Genomic DNA, 27,089 nt, shown 5'->3' with positions numbered 1-27,089 from the left:
ATTTCATGACTAGCAAATTGGGGAAGGATAATTTAATCTCCCAGAGGTTGGCATGTTCTGTTGTTGACTAATAAATACCTGTTTAGTGTGCCCTTTAACAGTTCTGTAGTGGGAAAAAGACGAAGTCAGCCTCTGAAAGTAGTTGGAAACTCCTTACTTTCCAAGTAAAGCTTTGGCATATTTTGTAGGTATGCCTCTTTTTTGGTTGTTGTTGGTATTCCTGTTTTAAAGTGCAGCTTTTTCAAGTGGACGGGTTACATGTTGCATAAGCTTTGAAACGGCCAAAACAAGTTAAATAGCCACCTTTATTTACAGCTGTGGGACTAGGTATTAGATCTCTTCCAGGAAGAAAATTTGATTAATGGCTCTTTTCCAAAGTGGGGACAATTGCAGACTTTTCTTCCGCAGAGCGTGAAATGTGCCTCTTCCTGCCGAGGGGCCTGCTCCTAGCCGCGGCTCCCGGGACGGTTTCCAGCCTCAGGTGTCTCTCTCGCCGTGGGCCGCGGCCGCTCTCCGGGGCGGGCGTCCGGGACTTCCTGTCTGGGCGCGGGGCGGAAGGATCGCGTTGCCAGCCGAGGCGGCCGCCGCCGCCGCCGCCCCTGCCGTTAGGTGGTGGGGTTTCTCAGCCCCGCGGCGGGAGGCGGGCCGGCCTCGGCTTCCTGTCGGAGGACGCGCAAGGATCCGGGCGTCTGAGTGTGTGCGAGTGCGTGAGTGTGTGTCGGTCGCACGGCGTGTATCTCCGGCCGCGGGTTCCGCCTCCTCCCCTGCCGCCGCTGCTCACGGTGTAAGTCAATGTGAAGCAGCAGCTCCAGCCCCGGGATAAACATGGCGACGTCTCTGCATGAGGGACCCACGAACCAGCTGGATCTGCTCATCCGGGCTGGTAAGGACAGGGGAACTTTTCTCCTGTGCATCGGTGCAGCAGAAGAGGGGGTGCACAGAAGGCGGGGTGACTCCCCTGTGGTGGTCAGTGCAGGGGGTTCAGTGTCCACCTCAGTCACTGGGTCGGCCGGGGGAAAGGGGGGTAGTGAATGAAGTAATGGAGGCGACGAATCAGGAAGTGATCACCTTGGAGAGTAACCTGCCTCGAATCTGGCGCTGTCGCTTCAGGGTGTGTTCGGCGAGCAGCGGCGGCAGCTGCCGGGCGGAGCGCTGGCAGCCGGTGCTGGAGAACCGAGCCGCAGTTAAGTTGGGGACTCGGGGGCGGACGAGTTGTGCGCTTCACCCCAGTTGCTGAGGAACCAGGAAGTGAGTGAGGCTGTTGTCTCTCGGCTGCGCCTGCCACGCTGTCTGGCCGGAGAGGCCGCTGCTGCCCACGGTCGGGGGCGGCGGGCTTCTCCGGTGAACGCTCGCCACCCCCGCTCCGTTCTCCTTTCAGACTTGGTCCACAAATCCACGACTTCCGCGTGGACGAGGCAGCCCCGGGCCATGTCCGGTAGACCGATACCCGCCAAAAAAATTGCTCTGCCCCTCCTCTTCACGTCCCCACCTTGTGCAGTCTCAGGAGTAACGGTTCTGGAAAGGGTCACTGAATACTGTGGAATAGCCCGGGAGGATGTTTCTCTCAGGGGCCCGCCTCCCTTTCCTCATTTAATGGGTGGCTGTGAAGAAGTAGGTTTATGCCCCTTACCTCGTGGGTTGTTTTTTTAAAGGGAAGAATGGGAAGGACACGGGATATATTTGGTACCCCTGACCTGGAGCGTTGGGGCATCAGAGAAGAACGTTTATTTTTGTAAACAGTGGGTGAATGTGAAGGAGAGGGGCGGGCGAGAGGGAGTCTTGGCCCTAGGGAAGTCTCAGCACGGAATTGCCCCCTTTTCCCCTCCCCCCCAAACCTCCCACCATAGCGGAAGCGCCTCGGAGAGGACAGAACGGTCGGGATTGACAGGCCCCTGGTTCCAATCTGCTCTCTGAGATGTTCCAAATAAGAACGTTGATTTCTGGGGGCGGGACTCTGGGCCCGCGCTGGGCCAATGAAGATTGGGCGGGAGTGAAGCTGACAATGTACGCATGGAATTGGAGGGAAGAGGAGTGTAAACACGGAAGTGGCCGCGGGGGTGGGGGATGTGCAGCGCCACTGCTGCAGCGGAAGGGCACGGACTTAAGTTACATAGAAAAAGCAGCTTTACTTAATAGCAGACAGCGCAGTGAGGGCCCTCAATCGATGTAGCAGTGCTAGAATATTATTTACTTATAGCAATAATAAGCATACATGTTCCTTTTCCCCGGGTTCTATTTCATATCGCCAACTGTGGGAATTGGAAGATGGGAAATATTCACCGAAGACTAATGCTGTAAAAGATCTTACCCTCTGGGAGCGTGAAATTAGTAGTTTGGTTGGTGGAACTCTGATTCAGTTTGGGGAAAATCATGAACATAAATGCGTATCGCTGAATTTAACAGAAGGACTTTTAGTTCAAATAAAGCCTTGAATGATATAACTATGTATTGTATAATACATGAGTGACCAGCTTTTTTTCTATAAAATGTAATATTACACGTTTCAGAAGTCCCAAAGAAAAATCACAGATTACTGCGTGGTGATTGAAACATGTTTGACAGTTGTTTTCTGACAAGAGCAAGAACTTAAGTATTAGTAAATAAGAACTTGGTTCCTTTTGTGTATGTTCAGCCTATTAACAGTGTAATATGAATCAAGGAACGAATTTTTGACCATATATTGTTGATACTAACAATACCTGTTATTGTGTGGGTCAGCGATATTTTTGTGAGTGTTGAACATTTCAAGAGATCTTTCCAGTGATTGTGAACATAGCAAGAGAAACTTAGCGTAGCTCCTGCAATCAGAATTTTGAAAAATATTATAAGTTTAGAGGGCTAAATTTTGCCAGTGGGAGGTATTTCTTTGATAAGCTTTTGGAATTAGTGAAGCTGAATGTGACCTGTAGATACTTAGCTTGAAATGGAAACCTGTAGACAGTATACAGTTTGAAAATATAAGTTTTATCGCCCTTTGATAAGTCTTTTTTTTTTAAGTTAAATGTTGTTTTTTGGTCCTAGTGCATTTCTTTAATATTTACAAATCTTAACAATTGAAGTTTCCTTTATGATTATAATATTCTGTAGAAAATGTTTTACATATAATTGTTTTCAGATTATTTCCTCAATCACTTTCATGTAATTTGAAGCTCTTTCACAAGCCCTATTTTAGAAGGAAACTTGAGACAGGTTTGCTGATTTACCCAAGGATTATTCAGTGAGTGAAATGTTGGGGAGGAAAGGTGGCCCACAAGATGAGGAATCATGGATCTAAATCAATAAAAATTTAGAATGCTGCCAATTTCCAGTGATGTTGGGAGAGTAATGTTTGTGAAGTTTGTATTTGTAAAATAGAATGATACCTTTTTATTCCCTTGAGGGAATTACGTGTTAGACATAATTCTTCCTCGCAAAGATTTTACAGTCTAATTGAGACAGATGTAGATCTACTTAATACATAAATGTTAATGTAACTACAGTGATTGCTATAATGGGTTGTTGACTAGTGTATAATGACTGATATTAATGAAAACTTATAGAGGAGATAAGCTTTAAGTTGAATATTGTTAGCATAACTGTTGTTTCTAAGCAATTATTAAATACCTAATATTACCACTACTATATTGTTATATGTTAAGGTACTAGGGAATATATTTTTGCTTTTATTTTCCTCCTTTTGAGGCTTAACTATCAACTTTAGTTACCAACTTCAGCTTTAGTTATCAGCATTTTTGCTGTCAGAGGAGTCTGAGTTAAGAATGAAATAAATAAGCTTGTTTATTAAGAATCACTTATTTCAACACACAAAATATTTTTGTGGTGAAGACTTGACATATGTTGTAAAACTTTCACTTGTAACATGATGTATGAGAAAGAGCCTTGACCCTGAAGTCAGGAGATGAAGATCTGCATCTCTCTAAACTAGCTCTGTGCTAGTGACTTAACTTTTTTAAGGTTTCATTTGTATAAGAAGACAAGATTGACTAGGCGATCTCCAATAACTCTATGATTATAAGTAGTTCAAATATTTAATTGAAAGTGAAGGCTTTTTTTTCTTCCTGGATTTTTTTTTTTACACATAGCACTGTGTAAATGAATGTCTGTAAGGTTATTACATAATTGGGAGGTTAATTTCTGCTAGCCAGTGTTTGTGCCAAATTGGAATTTGAGGCCAGGTATGTATGTTGAATGAGACTATGATATAGTTTAGGATCATCTTCATATATGTATATATGAAGATATATATAGCTAGTTTTACATATGTATGACAAATCATAGGAAAAACAAATGTCTAGTCTATAGGAACAATGAATGTTACTTTCTTAATTATGTGAAAGTATTATGTAAGTGTGATCTAGATTTTCTGGAAGATACTCAATTTAAAATATTCTGCCTTCTGGGGCACCTGGGTGGCTCAGTCAGTTAGGCCTCTGCCTTCAGCTCAGGTCATGATTCCAGGGTCTTGGGATCGAGCCTTGCATTGGGCACGCTCTGCTCAGTGGAGAGCCTGCTTCTTCCTCTCTCTCTGCATCTGCTCTACCTGCTTGTGCTCTCTTTCTCTCAAATTAATCAGTCAATAAAATCTTTAAAAAAAGATATTCTGCCTTCTTGTTCTCAAGTATACTTTCCTTGACTTGTTTCTTCTTTTTTTTTTGAGAAACTGAGAATTAAGAAATTGGAGAATTTGGGTTGAGACATACGGTCACCAGAACTTTTGTTCTTAATCTTTAATGCCATTATTAAATGGGAGGGAGGGAGTTTTCTGGAAATTTAGCTTAGGTGTTTTCACTGATAAGACAAATCTATCTGGTTTGTCAAAGTTCATTGTGAAAATTTGAACTTGAAAATCTTATTTCCAATTTACTGCAGATTGAAATATCTGGTTATCAGTCTTGAAAAGATCAGTTTGAAAGCAATTTAGGATGTGAAAAAATGAAGCATGTGTTGAAAAAAAATTGGAAGAATGGCATTCATTTTTTATTTTTAAAGATTTATTTATTTTAGAGAGCAAGAGCGCACGTGAGAGAGTGAACACAGTGGGGAGGGGCAGAGGGAGAGGGAAAGAAACTTAAGCAGACTCTGTGCTGAGCTTGGAGCCTAGTGGAGCCCAACGTGGGGCCGATCTCACCATCCTGAGATCACGACCTGAGCCCGAAGAGTCGAAGGCTTAACTGACTATGCCACCCAGCCCCCATTTAAAAAAAATTTTATTTGAAAATGGGTTTAAGAAATTACTCTTCAGAATTCATTGCAGCATTAGTACTAAAATTCAGTATTTTAGTAACAGTATTTAAATACTCAATCAGGGTAGTTCAACGTAGAACAATTTGCTTTAGAAACACATGCGGGTTGGTGGAGTAGGGCTGGCAGGAGCATGTTCTTGGTAATTATTTAAATTCCTTGTGTTATCTATAGCTTAAATGTTCAAAGAGATGCAAAGAAGTATTTATGAAAAACTTGTTAAAAAATCCTTTATGTGTAAGTGGACAAAATACTATTGTACTTTTGGAAAATGGAGTCATATGATTTTTCATCTAGACACTGTTTAGAAGCTAAAACTTACAGAAACGGTAGAATTTGGGTGTTATTATTATGTTTGGTAATAAATTACAGTTGCAATCCTTAAAAACTAAAATCTCTGATCTGAGGATCTGTGGAGTCCCTAGACTCTTTTCAGGGAGTCTGTGAAGTCAGAATTGTTTTCATAATAATTCTAAGACATTATTTGCCTTTTCACTTTCACAAGTGTTCAGAGTTTTCTAGAGGCTATATGACTTGATACTACAAGAAATTTAATGAAGAAGCAAATATGAATTCAGCTGCTTTCTACCATGTATTTTTTTTTTTTTAAAGATTTTTATTTATTTATTTGACAGAGAGACAGGCAGCCAGAGAGAGAGGGAACACAAGCAAGGGGAGTGGGAGAGGGAGAAGCAGGCTTCCTGCCAAGCAGCAGGGAGCCCTATGCGGGGCTCGATTCCAGGACCCTGGGATCATGACGAGCCGAAGGCAGACACCCAAGGGCTGAGCCACCCAGGCGCCCCTCTACCATGTATTAAGAAGATTTACCAAAATGTACAACAAAGCTACCCACTAATTTTTTTTTGTTATAGAAAAGCTATTTTTCATTAAAATACTGCTTAGAAGTATTGGGTTTAATGAATTCATAAATATTTTAATGTCTTCTTAATTTTAATTTCAAACAGAATAAAATCTAAATATAGGACTTATATAAACAAAATCTCTTTGTGGTCCTCAAAAATTTGAGTATGAAAGTTTCCTTTGGCCAAAAAATTTGAGAGTAGTTGTATTACAGTTTTATTTAGTCTGCACTTTTCAGTACCATAGGCATTAGCCATATGTGACTGTCGAGTGGCTGAGAGACTGAATTTTTAATTTTTTTAAATTTTAATTATTTTAAACATAAAAACTGGAAAACTTTTATATTGATTATGTGTTGAAATAATATTTTTAACATACTGGGTTAAATGAAAGGCATTAATTTCAGTTTCTGCTTTTTAAAATCTGGCTGTTGGAAATTTAAAAATTATAATGTGACTCATGTTATATTTTCATCAGGCAGTTCTATTTTTAGAAAATTTTAGTTCTTTTTCTCTTCTAAACTTTTAAATTGTAACCGTATTGATTAGAAAGTCAAAAGAGGAACAAGAAAAGATGGGAGTGTCCCAGATTTTTACCTTTTCCCCCTTTTATTGTATTCATTTGTATTTTTCACTTAACCTGTTACGCCCTGGGGCATTAGAAGATAAGCTGTGGTAAGTCTGGTGCCTGGTCGAGTGATGACCTTGTATTATTAGTTTATGGCCTTGTTTGTAGGGGCATACCAGTATCATTTAAGGAAGTGTTTTCTAATTTTTTCCATTGCTCTCAAATTAAATTGTTATTAGTTTTTATTTTTGACTTTAAGAACTTTGTTATGAGCTAGATCCATTGCCAGCATTCTCTTCTGCAAAGCTGAGAGGTATGTCTCTTGTCAGACTTAATTACCAAGTTTGGTATTTTGTAACAGCTGTTGAGTGAGTCTGGAATAGTCTACCATACAAACACCAGTTGATTAGAAAGCTGGAAATGGAACAAGACGACTCTTACCAATAGTAAAGGAGGGCATAAACAAATTTGATTTTTGGCATTACGATTAAAATTGTTTTAAAATTTGTTTGATACGTTTATTTCTTCAAGAGGGATTGACCAGCAACACCAAATATTAGTCTTAAGTAGAAAAAATGATACCTGTGAGATTACTTTTGGCTTCATTGTTTCTATTTTTAAAATGAGTTGCCTTTTTATTTTCTTTTGGTCTCATTAATTTCATACATATGTCTAGAAAGATACCAGTAAATCAAGTTTTAAGTAAGAGATAAGGAGTTTTCAGCCCTTGTTTGTAGTTTGCTTATTTGCTTACTTTGATTGTACAACACTATTAAAGTCATGTTTATCCTTAAGAATTGTGCATAATTGTAATTTGAATTGTATTTGAATTACTGAGCTGAACCAAATGAATTGAAAAGTTTTCAAAAATTACAGAAACTTGAATAAGAAATATTTCTTAAATTTCTTTTATCAAAAACTACTTATATCAACAAAAGAAAAAAGAGTGCTTTCGTTTTCAAAATGGTATTCTTAGAAACTGATAGGTACGCTATTGTAAATTGATCTAAATGTGAGCTCTTAGGTGTTTGCTTGCAAGTGTTTGGGGTTATTTTAGTTAATAAAATTGACGAAAAGTAAAATTAGTAAGCATCAAAAAACAAAAAAGAGAAATCAGTGCTCCACTTAACAAGCTGTTAGTTTACAGAATAACTCTAAATTACTTTTACTTTTCTTTAGTTTTGAAATATTTTACTTCCATTTGTATTTTTGATACCACCATTTATGTGTCTGAACTATTAGTATAAGCTTCACAAGACGAGATCTAGCCACATTTGTCTCTCAGATTTCTAACACAGGATCTGACATATGGTAAATGCTCAACAGCCAAATGTTGATTGTACATAGAGCATTGGATCTCCTGATTGATCATTCACAGAAAACGTGTGCATTTCTGATATTCTCATACTAAATTTAAAATATGAATTAATAAATGTTATTCTTAAGTTTGTGCTTTGTTTTACTCTGTAAATGTAAAACAGTCCTGGGAAATAACATGTTGAATGTGGGAGAAAGGGGAGTTTGAGGTCAGAAATATGAGCTAGAAAATACACTTTTAAGAAATAATTTCCACTGATATAACTAACATGAAATCGTGGTTTTAAAAATGTGCCTCAAACTACATAAAAATTCAGGGCAGCATTATTTGTAATTGTTAGGCACGTTTCATTTTGTTTATAACAGAACATTAAAAAAATTGGGTAAAATTCTTTTGCTCTATTATCAAGTCTTTGAAGCTCTGATTTTTATATGGTAAGGTTTTTAGGGCGTGTCTTAATACAATTACATAAGGAATTAGTTTACCCAGGGTAGTTTATTAATAGCACCTAAGACAACACCTAAATTGCAACACAAGCAGACTTTAAAGAGAATGAGATTCCGAATAAAGTGTAAAAACCTGAGGATTTGCTTTCCAAGGTTCTTTAGTATATGTGAGTATTGTGCGGAGGCACTTGGAAAAAATTACTTGAGAATGGTAATATATTTTATACTTACTAAGTTTCTTAAAGTTGAGCTAGGAGGACTGATGGAATCCTTTGCCTCAGTGAAGCTGCAGATAAGAGTAAGTAGGGTCACCTAAAGATAGATTTACTTAGAGGGTTGGCTGCCTCTCTGGAACTGTTTAGCTTTGAGCAGATTTCCATAAATGGAAAGAGCAACTGGAGAGACCCAGTACCTTGGTTGAGAGTGTGGATGATGTGCAACAGGTGGTAAAACAGTCGCTGGATTTGTTTGTTTGTTTGTTTGTTTGTTTTAAATAAATGCTCTCCAAATGACTGCTGTTTAAAGCTAAGGCTTTAGCATTTGGTGAATTTTGAGATTAAGTGAATTTTTTTTTCAATTAAAAGTTTCCTGGAAACAGTTTTAAAAGATTCGTATCTTTAGTGTGTAGAACTTGTGAATCTCTAATATAGTTTATGGAATTTATACAAATACTTCCTTTTTATTTTTTTAGAGGACATCTTGAGAAAAATCTATCAAATTAGAAACTGTTACATGTTCATTTTCAGAACAAAGTAGAATGTTCAATATTTTTAAGTCAGGATGTGAAATTAATATATCATTGATATAAGTTTGTGCTTGAATGGCCAATTTCCCTGTAAGGTCTGTGGGTTGTTCTCAGCTTTAATATATCAAAGAAATGCTTGCATGTCTAGTGTATTAAAAACCTATGTTGGGAATTATAGCAGATATAAAGATGAATTAAGATAGCCCCCCCTGACCTCAAGGAACTTATAATCTTATAGGAGTGATAAGAAATCATCACTACTTAATTGAATTCTTATCTACATGCCAGGCATTGTACATGTTTTTTATGGGTATCACCTCACTTAATTCTCCCAACTATATATGAGGTAAGTAACGCACCTGTTTTGTGAAAGAGGAATTCCGTTTCCTTACAAGGAATTAAATCGCTGGTCTAGAGTAACATGCAAGTAGCAGAGACTAGGACCCAAGCTGTTGGACTTGAAAAGCCAAACGACTGCTGTATACTTTACTGTTTCACAAGTAATTCAATCAGCAAAGCATAAAGTAAGTGCTAAGAGAGTTACAGAAGGTGGCAGAATCAGAAAAGACTTCATGGGAAAACAAACATAGAAGCTTTAAAAACAAATTTATTGGGTAAAACACAGAAAAGTTCAGGGAAATCTTGAGGAGGTTATTGGGAAGAATGCAAGTGTGTGGTGCCATGCTAGTGCACTCACCCAGGAGGGTCAGTAAAAATCAAACTTACTGATTAAACGAACTTGGAAATACATGTTTCTGACTGATTCTGCAAGGTATTGCCCTTGATTTTAGTAGCTGTATATCAAGATACATAATTGACCTCCTAGGATTGTTTATCTACAACCCCCCCCAACCTCCAAGTCAGTTTTGCTCTAAAATTGATACAGGGCTCAAATTTCAAGGGTTTTTGTTTTCCTTTGGATAAGATTCAGAAATTTCTCAGTAATTTCTAATCATTCTCAGTAGTTACTTTATAATCAGCATTCGTTTTGCAAAGTGTAGATATAGATTGTTTTTTAAATTCTGTAAATAATTTTTATGGACTAATATATATTAGTGACTTAAGAGTTATTCACGAGTTAATTTGTTCCTCATAGAGTAGTATGTTTTAATTTAGTATTATATTTTTACTTGATTATTTTTAATTGAGTAGAACTTATTTTCCCCCAGTGGAAGCATCCGTTCACAGCAGTAATGCACACTGTACAGATAAGACAATTGAAGCTGCTGAAGCCCTGCTTCATATGGAATCTCCTACCTGCTTAAGGGAGTCAAGAAGTCCTGGTATGTGAATTGTCCTTTTTTTTTTCTTTTTTAAAGATTTTTATTTATTTATTTGACAGATAGGCAGCCAGCGAGAGAAGGAACACAAGCAGGGGTTTTTTCTTTTTTAAAGATTTTTATTTATTTATTTGACAGATAGGCAGCCAGCGAGAGAAGGAACACAAGCAGGGGGAGTGGGAGAGGAAGAAGCAGGCTCCCAGCAGAGCAGGGAGCCCGATGCGGGGCTCAATCCCAGGACCCTGGGGTCACGTCCTGGGCCAAAGGCAGATGCTTAACGACTGAGCCACCCAGGTGCCCCTGAATTGTCCTTTTTTTATATTAAACATGTCACATCACTTCACATCTCTAAAAATGAGTTTCTTCTTAAATACATGGGGATTATTATTGTTCTCAGAGTTTATTATGCATGAATACCTGTGACAGCAATACTTTATTTGTGAAAGTTCTCTAGTTTTAAATAGTTTTTTATGATAAATGATACAGAAAATGCCCACTATAGACAGATAAATATTTGTTAAATTGCTATTTATATCGTTACGTCTTATTTCCTTAACTCTGGGTAAATTGTAAGCCTTTGTAGTCCTTAAGGGAATGGCAGATGGGGGTGGGGGATTTGCCTCCCAGGACTACTTTCTATCCTTTATTTAGTGATAAATAGGCGGTAGCTCCAGGGAACCTTCCACTGTGGAGAGAGGGGATAGTTTCTGCTATTTCCTCATACTCCCTCAGGCTGGGAGTTTTCTTTTCTTTTGGTCCCTTTTTTTTCATTTTCTTTAAGACTGCCTTTGAGAGTCATTTTGTCCTCTAATTTTAATGGCCAAGTGTTAATGTGACTTAATACAATAATATTGGGCCTTCTTATAGGGATTTATAAATACCAAGAGCAACTGTACTTTTTAATTAGAATAGGAATCCTACATATTATTCAGGGATATGAGAAGAAAATTAGGGCATATTGGTCAATGTATTAATCCACGATAGTATTATTAGCTGTCTCTTAATTGAAATAGAAATGTCATATTTGGATTATTCACGCACATTGGAAGGAAGCTGGAGCAACATTATTGTGTGTAATAGGATATCAAATGGCAGTTTCTATGTACTGTTTTAGTGACCCAAAACATCAGGACTGTTCAATTAAATAAAATTTTAAATATTGAAAGATGATATTCTTTGGGCTGTAATGAGCAGGTTTTCATTTTCATATTTTGAAATGATCTGTAAGTGCTTTCTTTTCACTGAAGAAACATTTATTAAATGTTTTAAATTTTATACCATGTGCATGTATTACCTAGTTAGAGAATAATGATGGGTACCAGGAAGGAAAGTAATTATTAAAGAACTCACCACTATTATTCTATTATCTTACTTTCATATGTTTTCCCAATTGTCAAAATAATTCAGAGTCTTCTACATTGAGCTTGAAAGTATGTAAAAATGTGAAGGGGGGATTCCTCATGGTCCCCACCTTACCTACAGGATTAACATTTCTTTCATGCTGATTTTCTTTGCATTTATTTCCTTACATACTTCAGATTGTATTGCATATTCAGCAAATTAACTTTAGGCTGTTATCCTGCATTGATGAATTGTTAGTAAACCTCACCTCTACTAAATATTGAACTGTCCGCATGAAGAAGTATTCATGGGGGTGGGAAATTTTAATTTTTCGACTTTTTTTTATAGTGGAAGTGTTTGTCCCTCCTTGTGTATCAACTCCAGAATTTATCCATGCTGCTATGAGGCCAGATGTCATTACAGAAACCGTAGTGGAGGTGTCAACTGAAGAATCGGAACCAATGGATACCTCTCCTATTCCTACATCACCAGATAGCCATGAACCAATGAAAAAGAAAAAAGGTAGAGTATATTTATACATTTCTGGAAAAGTGGGTGAAGATTTTTCTGGTATTTTTTTTCCCCATCAAGGGACATAGGAAATATAGGCTGTAGATTTATGATTGATGTTACCTTTACCTAGGTATTCTCAAAGAATCAACAAATTGAGATTTTAATTTTGTGTTAACATGTTCATACTGTTTAAAGAAGTTAGTATTTGAGCTCTAAAGAAAGTTGCCCGAAAATGGAATTAAAACAAATGCTGGACAAGTGGAAGGAAGATCCGAGAGTCACTGCTTGTTTATCTGCTTTCTGATCCTTTTAGGTACTTGGTTATTTTTTTAGAAAACATTTTTTTATTTCCTCTATTTTTAATCTTATCTTCCCACACTTTTGTGGGCATTAAAATAAAAAGCCAATACTATTTTCTTCCCTATACCTTTTGTCTTAAAACACCAAGATTGCCAATAAGGACTTTTAAGTGGAATAAACTCACCAGTGGGTAAAGAGTATTTCCACTTACTGTTTGACTCCTGCTGAAACTTATGCTCACCTGATCCTGTTCGGTAAGGCCGAAGGCCCTGCACACCTCCAACATCCCTAGGAGATGGGCAGCAAGTGGGTCCTTTTTCCTGTTTGAATCAGAGGTAAAACTTGAAAGAAATGAAATTCTCTATGAATGGGTACTCATTTAATTCCATTTTCTTCTGTATCTCTTTCTTTACATTTTAGAGTAGGAAAAAAATGAAAGGCAAAAATAAGAAAACTTGTGTTAGAAATAAGGGTATTTTTATTAGACCTATTTCAAATTGCTGTGATGTTGATGTGTCTATGCTCATTACTGTGAGGGACACAGTGAAGAATAAGATTGAGTGCCTTCCCTCATGTAATAGATTACATGTATCTTGGAAGAGGTATGATGAATGAGAGAATTAGAAGGAAGAATTACTTCTTGCTGTAAATGTTTAAAAACAAAAGGCATACATATAAATAGCCCTGTTTACCCACTTCCCCACTGTATCCTTTAGCTGGTTGTATTTGATAGGAGCTATTATAAAATACTTAACAAAATTTTTAGATTTATTTTATTTTTTAGGGAGAGGGAGAGGGAGCGCGCGCGCACACACGTGCACCGCATGAGCGGTGGTGGTGGGGAGAGGGAGAGGGAGAAAAAGAGAATCTCAAGCAGACTCCATGCCCAACGTGGGGCTCCATCTTACGACCCTGAGATCAGGACCCTGGCCAAAATCAAGAGTTGGACACTTAACCAAATGACCCACCCATGTGCCCCAAGAAATTTTTCGATTTAAAAGAAGATGGAAAAGACCATGAAAAGCTGGGAACCAGGACCTCTAGATGAATAGGTTGATTTGCCTATGTGGTATGATATAAACCAGGAAATAATTTGCCAATTTAATATTGATTTTATATATTTGAAAATAAATGATCTTAATGAAGGACCATTTAAAAATTATATCTAGGGGCGCCTGGGTGGCACAGTGGTTAAGTGTCTGCCTTCGGCTCAGGGCGTGATCCCGGCGTTGTGGGATCGAGCCCCACATCAGGCTCTTCCGCTATGAGCCTGCTTCTTCCTCTCCCACTCCCCCTGCTTGTGTTCCCTCTCTCATTGGCTGTCTCTGTCTCTGTCGAATAAATAAATAAAATCTTTAAAAAATAAATAAATAAAAATTATATCTAATGTATACATTATTTATTTGTGCTTAAGTTCATTTGGGACACACAAAGTTAGGTAGGTTATTTTTGAATAGCAGAGGCTTTTGATTTCCAGAGCTTCTAATATACTAATGTATGTTGTGAATCTGCAAGAGAAGGTATCATGCAGTGTTCTAAAAGTGAATTTGACTGTAGAACATTGTTTCCTAGTGATGAATAAACTATTTCTTAAGAAGTATGATTTGGGAAATACTGCTTTATATGAAAATAAATTAAGCCTTTTTAGGCTAACATTTCGATGAAGGAAGTTGAGGTTTTTTGTTTTTGTTTGAGTCTTACTACTGATTGATTTGTATTCTAAATATTACTTAGGTTGAGAAATTAATCTCTGTTCTATTAAGGAGACCAGCGAACTTTTTCTTTTAATTTTTGCCAGAGCACACATCTTATTGATTAGTTACTGTAATGAAATCCTAGAATATAATAGCTATGTATTTTGAAATAAATTAAAACACTTTGATTTTTAGGTCTTTATTTAGCTTTAAATAGTCCTTGCTAATGAAGACCAGAGTGATATCAGAAATCCCGGATGAATGACACCAAATTAGTAATAGTATATATAATCTGCAAATTATAATATACTTGACTATTCCCAGCCTTTCAGGAGGCCTCCCCTCATTTGCCGGCATTCTTTTATCAGTGCTGAGGATGAAAACAATGCATTTCAGCCTATGCCTTCTTTAGTATAAGTATAGCTCTTGCTTTTCTGTTTATTGTGGATGCTAGTCTGTCTGAGAGAGCTTTTTGGTAGAAGTGAAGAGAAGCAAAGGGAAGGGCACACTTCCTAGACACATGAAATAATTAATTGAAGGATTTTTTTTATCCTTATAATGTACCTGCACATTGAGGTGGGGGAATTTGAACACTTATGCTTAAATTCTGGTGACTGGATTGGCTCAGAGCAGTAGAGTGTTTAAAATAATATTTTTTACTTTTCCTCATTTGAGCTCAAAGGGCTTCGCAGATAATCAGATCCTCTGCAATAGGTAGGTAACGTTTTTTCTAACAATCCTGTAGAACAGAAAAGAAAAAAGTTTGTACTAGAATTTGTTTCCATTGCTGCCTTTTTGAAAGAGGTTAGCAAATTGGGGCTCTGACCGAGTAAATAATAGGTTGGGTAGTACTTGACTTGCTGTATACATGAAATGACTGCCAGTTAACTGCTGGAATCTAAAATTGCAGACGTGCCTTTCATGTTCCGTTTAAACACAACTTCTTATATACACTGAGTATATGAATCCACAAATTAGTGTCCACTTTCATGAATAATGTGTTAGCAAAGAGTCTGCTAATCTTGCTTCTGTTATTTTCCTGTTTTCATTGTATGGTTTCAATCTTATTTTTTTTCAGTTGGCCGTAAACCAAAGACCCAGCAATCACCAATTTCCAATGGGTCTCCTGAGTTAGGTATAAAGAAGAAACCCCGAGAAGGAAAAGGTAATTTGGGGAGGGCTGTTTTGGAGGTGAGATGACTTTTTTTTTTCCAGTTGACATTTTTGCATTTGTAAGAAAATGATTTCTAGTACACGTACAGGTGAAGTACTGTCTTCGGCAGTACGTCGTAATCAGGGCCATATGAGCGTCATCTGGGGAGCTTTTTCCCAGTTTCTACCCCAGAGATTCTATAGCCATACATACACTACGGGGGAGTAAAAGGCAGTAGGCATTTGTGTTTGGAAAAGGTCAAGTGCAGTCTGACGCACAGCCTTCTTGAGGGCCACTGTTCTTAGTGGAGGTATGTATGTCTGACAGCACTCATCCTCATAGGGAGCCACTTGGGATTGAAGGGGTGGGTTTATAACTAAGACTTATTTATGATATATAATTTTTTTTAAAGATTTTATTTATTCATTTGACAGAGATAGAGACAGCCAGCGAGAGAGGGAACACAAGCAGGGGGAGTGGGAGAGGAAGAAGCAGGCTCATAGCGGAGGAGCCTGATGTGGGGCTCGATACCAGAACGCCGGGATCACACCCTGAGCTGAAGGCAGACGCTTAACGACTGAGCCACCCAGGCGCCCCTGATATATAATTTCTTAACTGATATAAGTTAATAGCACATATTAGAAAGCTAAACTGTAAATGTACAATTATTACTGTTTTTTTAAGTAATTCCCATCATCAGTGGTCTCTTATACTCAAAGACCTGATGCTTAACACTGGAGAAAAACTTTGTGATGACCTGTTTTTGCCAATCAGAGTAACCTTTTATTAAAGTGTCAGTCTTTTATTATCAAACTTGAGGCAGCGTGTTGAATGTGAAGATTAAAGATTAAAAATCCAGTCGGGGGCACCTGGCTGCCTCAGTCGGTACAGCCTGTGACTCTTTTTTTTTTAAGATTTTATTTATTTATTTGACAGAGATAGAAACAGCCAGCGAGAGAGGGAACACAAGCAGGGGGAGTGGGAGAGGAAGAAGCAGGCTCATAGCGGAGGAGCCTGATGTGGGGCTCGATCCCATAATGCCGGGATCACGCGCTGAGCCGAAGGCAGACGCTTAACGACTGCGCCACCCAGGCGCCCCCAGCCTGTGACTCTTGATCATGAGGTTGTAAGTTTAAGCCCCACGTTGGGTATAGGAAGTACTTTAAAATGTTAAAAAAAAAACCGTGTTTCTTCTGTAGAATGGCAATCCAAATGCTGATAATGTCTGCTATAGGTTTAATGAACTACCTTATCTGATAAAGAAGGCTTCCCTTTCTTAGTGTTTTCCTTAAAGTGAGATGTAGAACTATCAGTTTTAATCTGAGGATGGGACCTGGGGTGGAGTGAGTATCCAAAGACAACCTGAGGAATGTTGTTGAGTCTAACTCCACAGACATGGATGCATTCAAATCCCTACTTTGTATAAGGCATTATTTACGTTATTCGGAAGTTTTTTCCAGAATAAGCTTACTTTTACTATGTCCACTCATAGGGCCTTATATCTCCTGATCACAAAAATGTCCCAAGTACACATCTTAATGTAGTTGAAAGTTACATATGGTTTAATAGTTAAGAGTTTTTATGAAGTATTGATGTTGATGCAATGGGATTTCAGAGACACAGAACATTGTAAAGTTGAAAGTTAATCTTTTTAGGTCAAGAGATGCACCTGGTCTCAACTATGGGTTAAAATTTTCAGAGAATTCCAGAATGAAAATGAAATGCCCAAGGAAGAGCATCAGCATTTAGATTGAGTAGTGGTAGCTTAGTTTGGAAGCCTCCCACCCTCAGAAGTTCGTCTCATGAAGCCTCTAATTTGGCTCTAGATTTGATGATAGTGAAGGGATAGTGACTAGGAGCCTAGAGATGACCTGGTGACTCAGTGGTACTGTGTGTACTCTATGTGTGTACTCTAATTTTCTCCTTCTCAGGGTTCTTTTCTGTTCTTTGATCAATTTAAGAACCTCTGGCCCTAGAGGCTTTAAAAGGGGAATAAAAGAAAAACAGCATTCTGAAAAGCCTGATGTTCTCATAACCACTGCCCACTACTTGCCCATCCTCCACTCTCCAAAGGGAAGGGGGAAAAAAGGCATGCTTTCTTCTTTTGGGCAGTATTAAGTTCCTTATCTGAATCCCAGATTCTCTCCTTTTCCTCTATGCAAATCTTAGTCATCTTCCCAAGTCTTACTGTCTTACTAATTCACTTTCATTCCTGAAATCCCATTTTCTGTCATTCATCTGGAATATAATTATGCATTGCCTTGTGATCTTATTTCATTTCACAACCTGTTACTCCTTTTTCATATTGTTGTCATTTACTTTTCTTTTCCCTTCCCAGCTAAATTCTAAATTCCTTGAAGCAGGGACCCAAGTTCTAAATGCTTTTCTGTACCCTCTACTACACTGAAGCAGCATAGTGTATGATGAATAACTGTGTTCTTCTGCAGAAATAGCTCACGTTCAACTTTGCTAGTCACGTGATCAAATGTTATATATAGTTAGCATTTGATGAGTACTCGACTAGTTAAAGGAATTTCCATGTTTAAGGAGTTCATATTTTAAGACTGAAGCACAAATATATTTACTCAACTGTTCATATATAATGAAATCCTAATACATTGCTTGTCTTCATTGCACTGGGTATGGTCAGTAGAAAGATATTAGCAATTTTTTAAAAACCCTGATTTTAGAGGAAGATAGGTCTCATTGATAATCAAATCCAAATTGATTAGTCCAGAGGATAATGAAAGATAATGTTTAAAGGGTCATGGGTACTTTGTACTTAATATTGAGACATGTACTTCAGAGTTCCTGCATAAAGGTGAATCAAAGAAAATATATCAAAGAAAAATATGTTTCGGGGTCCCTGCCTGGCTGTCTCAGTCGGTGGAGCATGCAACTCTTGATCTCAGGGTTGTGGGTTCCAGCCCTCTGTTGAGTGTGGAGATTACATAAAAAAATAAAATCTTAAAAAAGTTTTTCAGATTTCATCGTGTATTGCTTGCCTTCTCAACAAATAAGTGCCTTTTGATGCATTTTGATCATAGAATTGGGGCTTATCATATAATAAACATCCTGGTGCAGATTTATGTTATTTATGGTTTAGATCTGTGTAAATCAGTAAATTGGATTCTGTTTAATTCAGGTTCACTTTGTGCTATGCATTATGCCTTTGCCTTGCCTTTACTGAACTCAAAATTTAGGATAGGTTGATGTATAATAGTATAAAATTCAGGACCTCCATTATATTAGTATCATAACTGTAAACATAAATAGGATATTATTTTTGAAAACCAGCAAACAGGTATATTTAGGATTATGTTATAATGAAATATAGTGTATATATAATTTACTAGGCAACATAATGTGACACTATATATAAATGATTCTCATAGTTACTTAATGACAGACTCTTAGGACATTTGTTTTACCAGTAGTTCATGAATTTTTGTCCAGCATAATTAAATATTTGCTTTTTTTTTTTGATCTAGGGTGTGAGTAGAGGCCGGGGTGGAGAGGGAGAGGGGGAGAGAGAAAATCTTAAGCAGGCTCCACACCCAGCACGGAGCTCGATGTGGTGCTTGATCTAATGACGGTGAGATCATGACCTGAGCAGAAAACAAGAGTTGGATGCTTAACCGACTGAGCCACTAAAATGCCCCTAAATATTTGCTTTTAATTATGTATTTAATTATATTAATGAATTTTTAACCAATGTCTTATTTTTTCAAAGGAAACACAACCTATTTGTGGGAGTTTCTTTTAGATCTACTTCAAGATAAAAATACCTGTCCTCGGTATATTAAGTGGACTCAGAGAGAAAAAGGCATATTTAAACTTGTGGATTCAAAGGCTGTCTCTAAACTTTGGGGAAAGCATAAGAACAAGCCAGATATGAACTATGAAACTATGGGACGAGCTCTGAGGTAGGAACAGAAGAGAATGAATTTTCAAATAAAACCTACATACCTCTGTATTGTCTATTAGTTGTTCACAGACAAGCTCTAAAAACCCCTTTTTGTAACTTTTAATTTGGGGGGATATTCTAGAGGAGTTTCTTAGGTTTGGAGGTAGATGGAAAGAAAGATTTTGGTCTAGATATCTAAAAACTGGACAACCATTTTTGCAGAAAAATGTGATTTTGCACTTCCTTAATAGAAGTTGAAGACCTTTAAGGAAATTAAACCCAAATGAAATAGTTTCTAAATAATTTCTTTTTTTAATTTATTTTTTATTATTTATTTATTTTTTAAAGATTTTATTTATTTGACAGAGATAGAGACAGCCAGCGAGAGAGGGAACACAAGCAGGGGGAGTGGGAGAGGAAGAAGCAGGCTCCCAGCGGAGGAGCCAGATGTGGGACTCGATCCCGGAACGCCGGGATCACGCCCTGAGCCGAAGGCAGACGCTTTAACGACTGCGCTACCCAGGCGCCCCCCAAATGAAATAGTTTCTAATACAGCTTTTTAGTTCCTATGAATTTGTTATAACGGATTTATCTTAATATGAAATTTCTTAATTTTGTGAGTTTGAGAAACCCACAAAACTTTGCAGTGTACATGGCTTCTTCTAATTAGGGGTGTTTGTAAATGGACACATAGTTTATATGACAGTATTCACATATTCCAGATTTATCTCCACTAAGCACAGCTTAAGTGATTTTTCTCCATAACGTCAGATTGTTTTTTATAACCTGTATAAATCACAGCTGAATTTTTACTGATGCCATAAGATACAGTAAAATATTTGGTATTTAGGTTGAATTACTTCCTTTAAGAAAGAGAACTTAGCTATTTTATAAACCTAAAGGTTCAAGGACCTGTGGCACCAGGTTCCAACTTCATTCCTATCCAAATTCTTAGCCTTTTAAACAGTCCCCAGCCAGTAAGAGCTCCTTCTCATCTCTAACAGGAATAAGTGAATGTTTCTGTTAGTATCCATTCTACATGGTCTTTTTGGGGGGCAAAAAATGTAATACACTTGATTCATTTAGTACTGTTTCCATTACAGATACTATTACCAAAGGGGTATTCTTGCAAAGGTTGAAGGACAGAGGCTTGTATATCAGTTCAAGGATATGCCCAAAAACATAGTGGTCATAGATGACGACAAAAGTGAAACTTGTAATGAAGATTTAACAGCAGCTGCTGATGAAAAATCATTAGAACGAGTGTCACTGTCTGCAGAGAGTCTCCTGAAAGCAGCAGCCTCTGTTCGTGGTGGAAAAAACTCATCTCTGAACTGCTCCAGGGCAGAGAAGGGTGTAGCTAGAGTTGTGAACATCACTTCCCCTGGTCATGATACTCCATCCAGGTCTCCTACTACTACCACATCTGTGTCAGCAACAGCAGCTCCAAGGTCAGTGAAGGAAACCACTACTTGTGTTTACTTATTAGAAAGTTCTTTAGCAAAAATGAAAGGTCCGTTTTTTAATGGTGGCAGCCTAAGAATCCACTGTCATCCAGACTTTGAAAGGTACTTGGTCTTTTAAATGTATTTTATTGTTATTGTTAACAGTAAAGGTCTCAACTAACCTGAATTGGTTTTTTTATGGTTTTATAGATGGAACAATGTGAGCATTTGTTTTTAAAATCTGTTTCATGATATTTCATATTCTAAATTGTCAGTACACCTGTAAAATTTGGGAGCATTAGTTTTGTACATTATGGGTTTGCATTCATCTTTTTGCTCAAGAAACCTATTGTCTAATTTAACATTAAATCAACTGTTTTGAATCTACCAGGACAGTTCGTGTGGCAATGCAAGTACCTGTTGTAATGACATCATTGGGTCAGAAAATCTCGACCGTGGCAGTTCAGTCAGTTAATGCAGGTGCACCATTAATAACCAGCACTAGTCCAACAACAGCAACCTCTCCAAAGGTAGTTATTCAGACAATCCCTACTGTGATGCCAGCCTCTTCTGAAAATGGAGACAAAATCACCATGCAGCCTGCCAAAATTATCACCATCCCAGCTACACAACTTGCACAGTGTCAACTGCAGACAAAGTCAAATCTGACTGGATCAGGAAGCATTAACATTGTTGGCACCCCGCTGGCCGTGAGAGCACTTACCCCCGTTTCAATAGCCCACGGTACACCTGTCATGAGACTCTCAGTGCCTACCCAGCAGGCATCTGGCCAGACTCCTCCGCGAGTTATCAGTGCGGTCATAAAAGGGCCAGAGGTAAAGTCGGAAGCCGTGGCAAAAAAGCAGGAACATGACGTGAAAACTTTGCAGCTGGTACAAGAAGAAAAACCAGCAGATGGAAATAAGACAGTGACCCACGTAGTGGTTGTCAGTGCGCCTTCAGCTATTGCCCTTCCTGTAACTATGAAAACGGAAGGACTAGTGACATGTGAGAAATGAACAGCAGCTCTACCGTGGATGTGACTGTTAGTGAGAGTACTAACATAAATATTTGCAAGGGAGGTCATCAAGAAGTCAAAAGAAGACTTTAAAACATTTTTAATGCATATAAGGAAACAATCAGACTTACTGGAAATAAATTACCTATCCCATGTTTCAGTGGGAAATGAACTACATACGGAGATGCTGACAGAAAACTGCCTCTTACAGGACGAAACAGCTGAACCCGTCAATAAGGAAAAGGACTGAAAGGGACCAAGCAACTCACTACAATATCAAGTTACACTAAGACTTGGAACACTAACATTCTGTAAGAGGTCATATAGTTTTCAGTGGGGAGGGGCTGGGATGGGTGATCTCATTGTTACATATAGCAATTTTTGATGCATTTTATATGCATACCAGCAATTATTACTGTGTTCACACAGAACTCACTTAACTGGTGCTATGTGAAGACTGCTAATATAGGTATTTTAGAATGTGAATTGAAAATGGATCCAAAAGCTTTTCAGAAAGAGGATAGCAAAAAAGATCTAGTGCGATTTTTTTTTATATCATATAGCTTAAGCGGATTTAAAACAAAGGCCTTAGACTAATTTTCAGTTTTCTTTATTGAAATAAGCTAATGGCTTGTTTGTGTAAAGCTTTTTTATTAAAAGAAAAATTTTAAAAATCTTGTACCTAGCACAGTATTGTTATAGAATTTACATGTAACATTTTATATGGTAGTTTAAGTCTGTCAGTTTCTTAATTGTGGACAAATTAACAGTTGGCTCTGGCCTTTGGCTGTAACCTGCCTGTGTCACTCACTTAACCCTGCCATCTGTGCAGACATAGCAGTTTCAGTTCTACTGTCACTTGGAAGTTCAGGCTCAGCATGAATTTTTGTCAGGTAGCTCTAATACCTGGTGTTTTTGTTTGTTTTTTTTCCTTCCTTCCTTCCTTCCTTTTTTTTTTTTTTTTTAGTTGAAGTTTAAGAGGGAAAGTACCAGTGTTCAGATTTGAACTATAATAGTTTGTATATTCAACATTTGAAGTATATTCTATTTTGTTGTACTCTTGTTTCAAAGTGTATTCAAGTAGGTTTTCTGAAATATAGAAATGAAATTTATGTTGTGTTTTGGTCTCTGGTGATATTTATAACAATATTCAAAAGCTAGTATAGAGACACTGTTTTAGTGAAGTATACAAGTCTTATTTCTCCTTCCCAACTACTGTGTGAAGAAATTTTCCTTCTGTTTGTTCCATTACATTAATATTTGGCAAATACCTGCATGTTGCCACTTATTTTCTAATTACTATCATGAACTATAATGTTCTGCTTACCACGAGTTTACTGTTTTAATGTTGGCCACACAATTTATATTTCAAATCAGACCAGTTACTTCTCAAACAGACCTTCTGAGGGTTAAGATGATTAAGTAATACTCTAGCCCTTTTACAAATTAGGAAATGGAGGTACCAGAGGGATTACATGAATTTCCTAATTTCACACCAAATCAGGTCCTGTGACCCCACATCTTAATGCTCTTTCTACTACAAAGAAAAGTTGTCTATTTTTACATCTTTTAGAAATTTAAATAAACTGATAATGTTTTGAGGCCTTCAGTTGTGCATCCGATCAGATACTACTTAGGTCGACAAAGAGTTTTATAACCGCTCCCTTTGTAATCGTTTATCTTTTCCACAAACATACCTGATGGTACTTCTTAATAAAAGCTCAGAAACACTCGGTTCTTATCCCATTTGGGAATTAAGCTCAAATTCTACCTACTTTTAAGACATTTCCTAAATATTTCCATTTTTTTTGACACTTAATTGTATTGTCTTTTTTGCACTATAGTTTCATTTCTTTAGTCATACTCCATGATATTTTTGGAGGGCAAAAAATACCCAAACGCTGAGCTTATTAGACACTCAGACACGTGTTGGTTTTGGTAACATATCTGCTAAGAATCTAAGTCATATGCCATGGAGGACAGCTAGAGAGACTTAAATTTTGAGTGAATACCCCCCCCCCCAGTATATTAGTTGTTTCGAACTGGGTTAAGTCAGAACTACCTAGCTTATCTCCACCACTCTACCTAGACATTTTTTTTTTGTCTCTTTCAGAATAAGTACACCTAAGGTCTAGATTTGGAAACAGATGTAGACAGTATATCCCAATCAGAGTGTTTCTGATTAAAATTATCAGTGGTATGGCTTTTAATCTCAACCCTTCCAAATTGCAAACCACTGTGTCTGGTATATTGAAGAACCTTATAATGGCTTGATGCCACTATGTATTCCAGTTTCACTAAGGCTTTTGAACAATAATCAGTCTGTCCCCTTATTCCTTAGGTCTTTTTCCAGCAATAATTCCAGCCTTACTACCCTGCTTAACCACATGACCAGTATACCTCTTTATAGAGAACATGGAGGTGATGAGCTGTGAACTCCATTTCTGGACCCTTTGCTTTAAGAGCCTCTACTGACTCCGGCGTCCGTTCTTACCATCTGTTACAGGAAGGAGGCAGCTGTGCCTTCCTCCTCTACTCCGCCTTCCTCTCCTTTCATACCTTCTTGGTCCCCTTGTTCCAACAAGTCTACAGCCTATTGCTCTCCCTTCAGTAGCTGAATTCTGGCTTAAGAGAAACAGTTCTCATTGAGGTCCAACAATCCAGTAGTAAAATGAAATAGACACTTCATTTTTTCATGTGGTCTTGTGCCTCAGCCTACTTGTTTTCCATGACATCCTTCTTCTGATTTACTTCCTGCCTGACCAGTCATCTTAGTCTGCTTTGCTCTCCTTCAGTTTCCTATTTAATGTTAATACTTAGCAAGATTCTGTCTATAGGTCTCTTTCCTTATCTTCAGAGTAGGTATACGAATTAAATGAGTTAACGTGTTAAGGATTTAGAACCAGAGCCTGGTATAGCAAGCACTCTGTTAAAGTGTTTACTATTACGATCTCACTTCAACTTAATGGTTAAGATAATTTCATCCATGCCTGTGGTTTTTTTCTACCAAATGTGTTCTAGCCTAGAGTTTTAAGACTCAGGTGGGTTTATCTAATTACAATTTCCTGATTTCCTCCGGAATGTCCTGTTGAACTCTGTTCTAAAATCTGTTTACTGAGCTAAGCTCAGTAAGTGACATTACCAGCAGTCCATTACTCATGCCAGAAGAGACCATTCTAGACACCTTACTTCCTACCTCCTCATTCACCAAATCCCATTGATACTACCTTTTAAGCAGCTTCTTTTCCCATCCTCCCAACCTTTACTGCTTGTCTCACCAAGCCTTCCTCTACTCGTATTTCTTTCTTGTGCTACAAGTTGAGAGCATTGTAAAATGCAAATTTCATCACCCTCTTGAAATTGCTGTAAATTCTTCAATGGTGGGGCGCCTGGGTGGCTCAGTCGGTTAAACGTCTGCCTTCGGCTCAGGTCATGATCCCAGGGTCCTGGGATTGAGCCCTGCATCAGGCTCCCCACTCAGCAGAGGGTCTGCTTCTCCCTTTCTCTTTCCCTCTGCCTCTCCCCCTGCAAATGTCCCCCCAAATAAAATCTTTCAAAGAATAAATTCAATGGACTCTCTTCCTAACAACATAAAAGTTAAGAGTATAACATTTAAGTCCATTTATCTGGCCTCTGCCTACCTTCCCAAGCCTTACTCTCTTGCTACTCTTTTAGTGAATCCTGGGCTTCAGACATTCCAGGCACCCATACCTCACTGGGCCATTCCACAGATGGCTACTTTCTAGACCAATGTGCTTTCACCTAGATATGAGTTCACTTTATTTACTTAGAAGGGACACACATCAAAATAAAAATTTCTGAAAATAGGCTTGGAAACCACCCAGGTTGGGTGGTGGTCCACTTTGAATTGAGTCTAAAGACTGAAAATATAAAGTACGTGAAGACAAGGGTTAGGAGAGAAGAAAAGCAATCAGCAGATTCACAGAGAATTACCAGGACGAATGAGGTTCTAGATGTGGGCAGTGCTACCCAGCGCAGCAGGAAGGGCTAAGCAAGTAAGGCTACAGAAAAGGCCAGAGATTGTTGATACAGTGAAAATAAAAGGGCAATTCCAGCAGAGGGGTGGCCTTGAGGACAGAATGTCTGGGATGGGGCACCTGGTGCATTGCCAGTGGCTTGCCTCTGACACCTTGCAGTAATTCCCTATGGAGAAGGCATCTCTGATCGCTGTATGTCAGGCACGTGTAATAAGTAATCAGCTAAACTTCTACACAAAGAACATTCTGGCTTTGGGGTTATTTTCAAAGTATCCTTTGCTCCTTTTATTTGAAATCACCTGGCCTACTCTTGAGGGTAGCCATTGTTTTGGGGAGGCAAGAATAAGAACCCTGCTTTAGTTCCATAGCCATCACTGCAATTTCTGTATTACAGCTTTTACCAATTCACAATACAAGCCCTCCGTGGTTGTTAACTTAGCTGTACTTCAGCCTGCTACAATCATGTCCTCCATAATTAAAATCGATAGTATTCTGTAGGAAGTCAGTATACAGTGATGGCCGTCCTAATGAGAAGGAGGTTACTACGCACCCTTTGCAAGTCTGATTTGCCTATCTGCACCACCCCTCCAGGGCTTTGAAAACTCAAGTGCAGCAGGCAGACGGATTTGATTTTCATCCACCTCACTTCTACGCAACCAACTATTTTTGAACACGGAAGCTCAGGACTTAACAACATATCACAACTTCTAAAGTGAGAACTTATAAACAGGACATGACTGTTTAATGCAAAATACTCCAAGGGCGCCTGGGGGGCTCAGTCGGCTAACCATCTGACTTGGTTTCGGCTCAGGTCATGATCTCAGGGTTGTGGGATTGAGCCCGGTGTCCAGCTCCATGCTTGGTGTGGAGTCTGCTCGAGATTCTCTCTCCCTCTCCTCTGCCTCTCCTGCTCGTGCCCCTTCAAATAAATAAATCTCTAAAAAATCATCCGTATCAAAAGCCTGAACTGTAAACAGGCATAAACCAACAGTTGTCATCTTCTCCCACGATGTTGTTTCTTCCCATCCTGTTGTAGTAACATCTGAGAAAATGTCTATTTTAGAAGACTTTCTTTGATGAAGTGATACCATCACTGTTGTAACGGGAAATACATTTTACATAATCTGCAAATTATCTGATTCACTGTAACACAATGGTAATTTTGCTGCCCATTAGAATCACCTGGGAAGATTTAGAAATCCTGTTGCCCAGGTCACACTCCACACCGATCAGATTACAACGTATGGGAGTGGGAGCCAGGC

The 27,089-nt window shown here is 38.3% G+C and overlaps 1 protein-coding gene across 15 annotated transcripts in view; it reads left to right on the top strand.

The window, feature by feature from the left end:
• The window catches only part of ELF2 (E74 like ETS transcription factor 2), a 120,583-nt gene that overhangs the window by 83,047 nt on the left and 10,447 nt on the right, over positions 1–27,089 (top strand). For 5 of the 15 annotated variants that reach the window (XM_040626310.1, XM_040626308.1, XM_040626317.1 and 2 more), the window contains 7 exons: positions 10,348–10,461; positions 12,148–12,321; positions 14,982–15,020; positions 15,385–15,471; positions 19,193–19,385; positions 20,470–20,817; positions 21,203–22,941. In XM_040626310.1, coding sequence (XP_040482244.1) covers positions 10,348–10,461; positions 12,148–12,321; positions 14,982–15,020; positions 15,385–15,471; positions 19,193–19,385; positions 20,470–20,817; positions 21,203–21,830 — 1,583 coding nt within the window. In that variant the 3' untranslated portion in view covers positions 21,831–22,941. Of the gene's footprint in view, positions 1–641; positions 884–1,110; positions 1,249–10,347; positions 10,462–12,147; positions 12,322–14,981; positions 15,021–15,384; positions 15,472–19,192; positions 19,386–20,469; positions 20,818–21,202; positions 22,942–27,089 lie in introns of those variants that run through there. The other 10 variants (XM_040626313.1, XM_040626315.1, XM_040626316.1 and 7 more) reach the window with 10 other exon arrangements.

Source organism: Ursus maritimus, unplaced genomic scaffold (assembly GCF_017311325.1).
Source record: "Ursus maritimus isolate PB19 unplaced genomic scaffold, ASM1731132v1 scaffold_11, whole genome shotgun sequence".
NCBI classification, from domain to species: Eukaryota; Metazoa; Chordata; class Mammalia; order Carnivora; family Ursidae; genus Ursus; species Ursus maritimus.
Note: the sequence above shows the minus strand (reverse complement) of the source record. Positions and strands in the feature narration are given on the sequence as shown.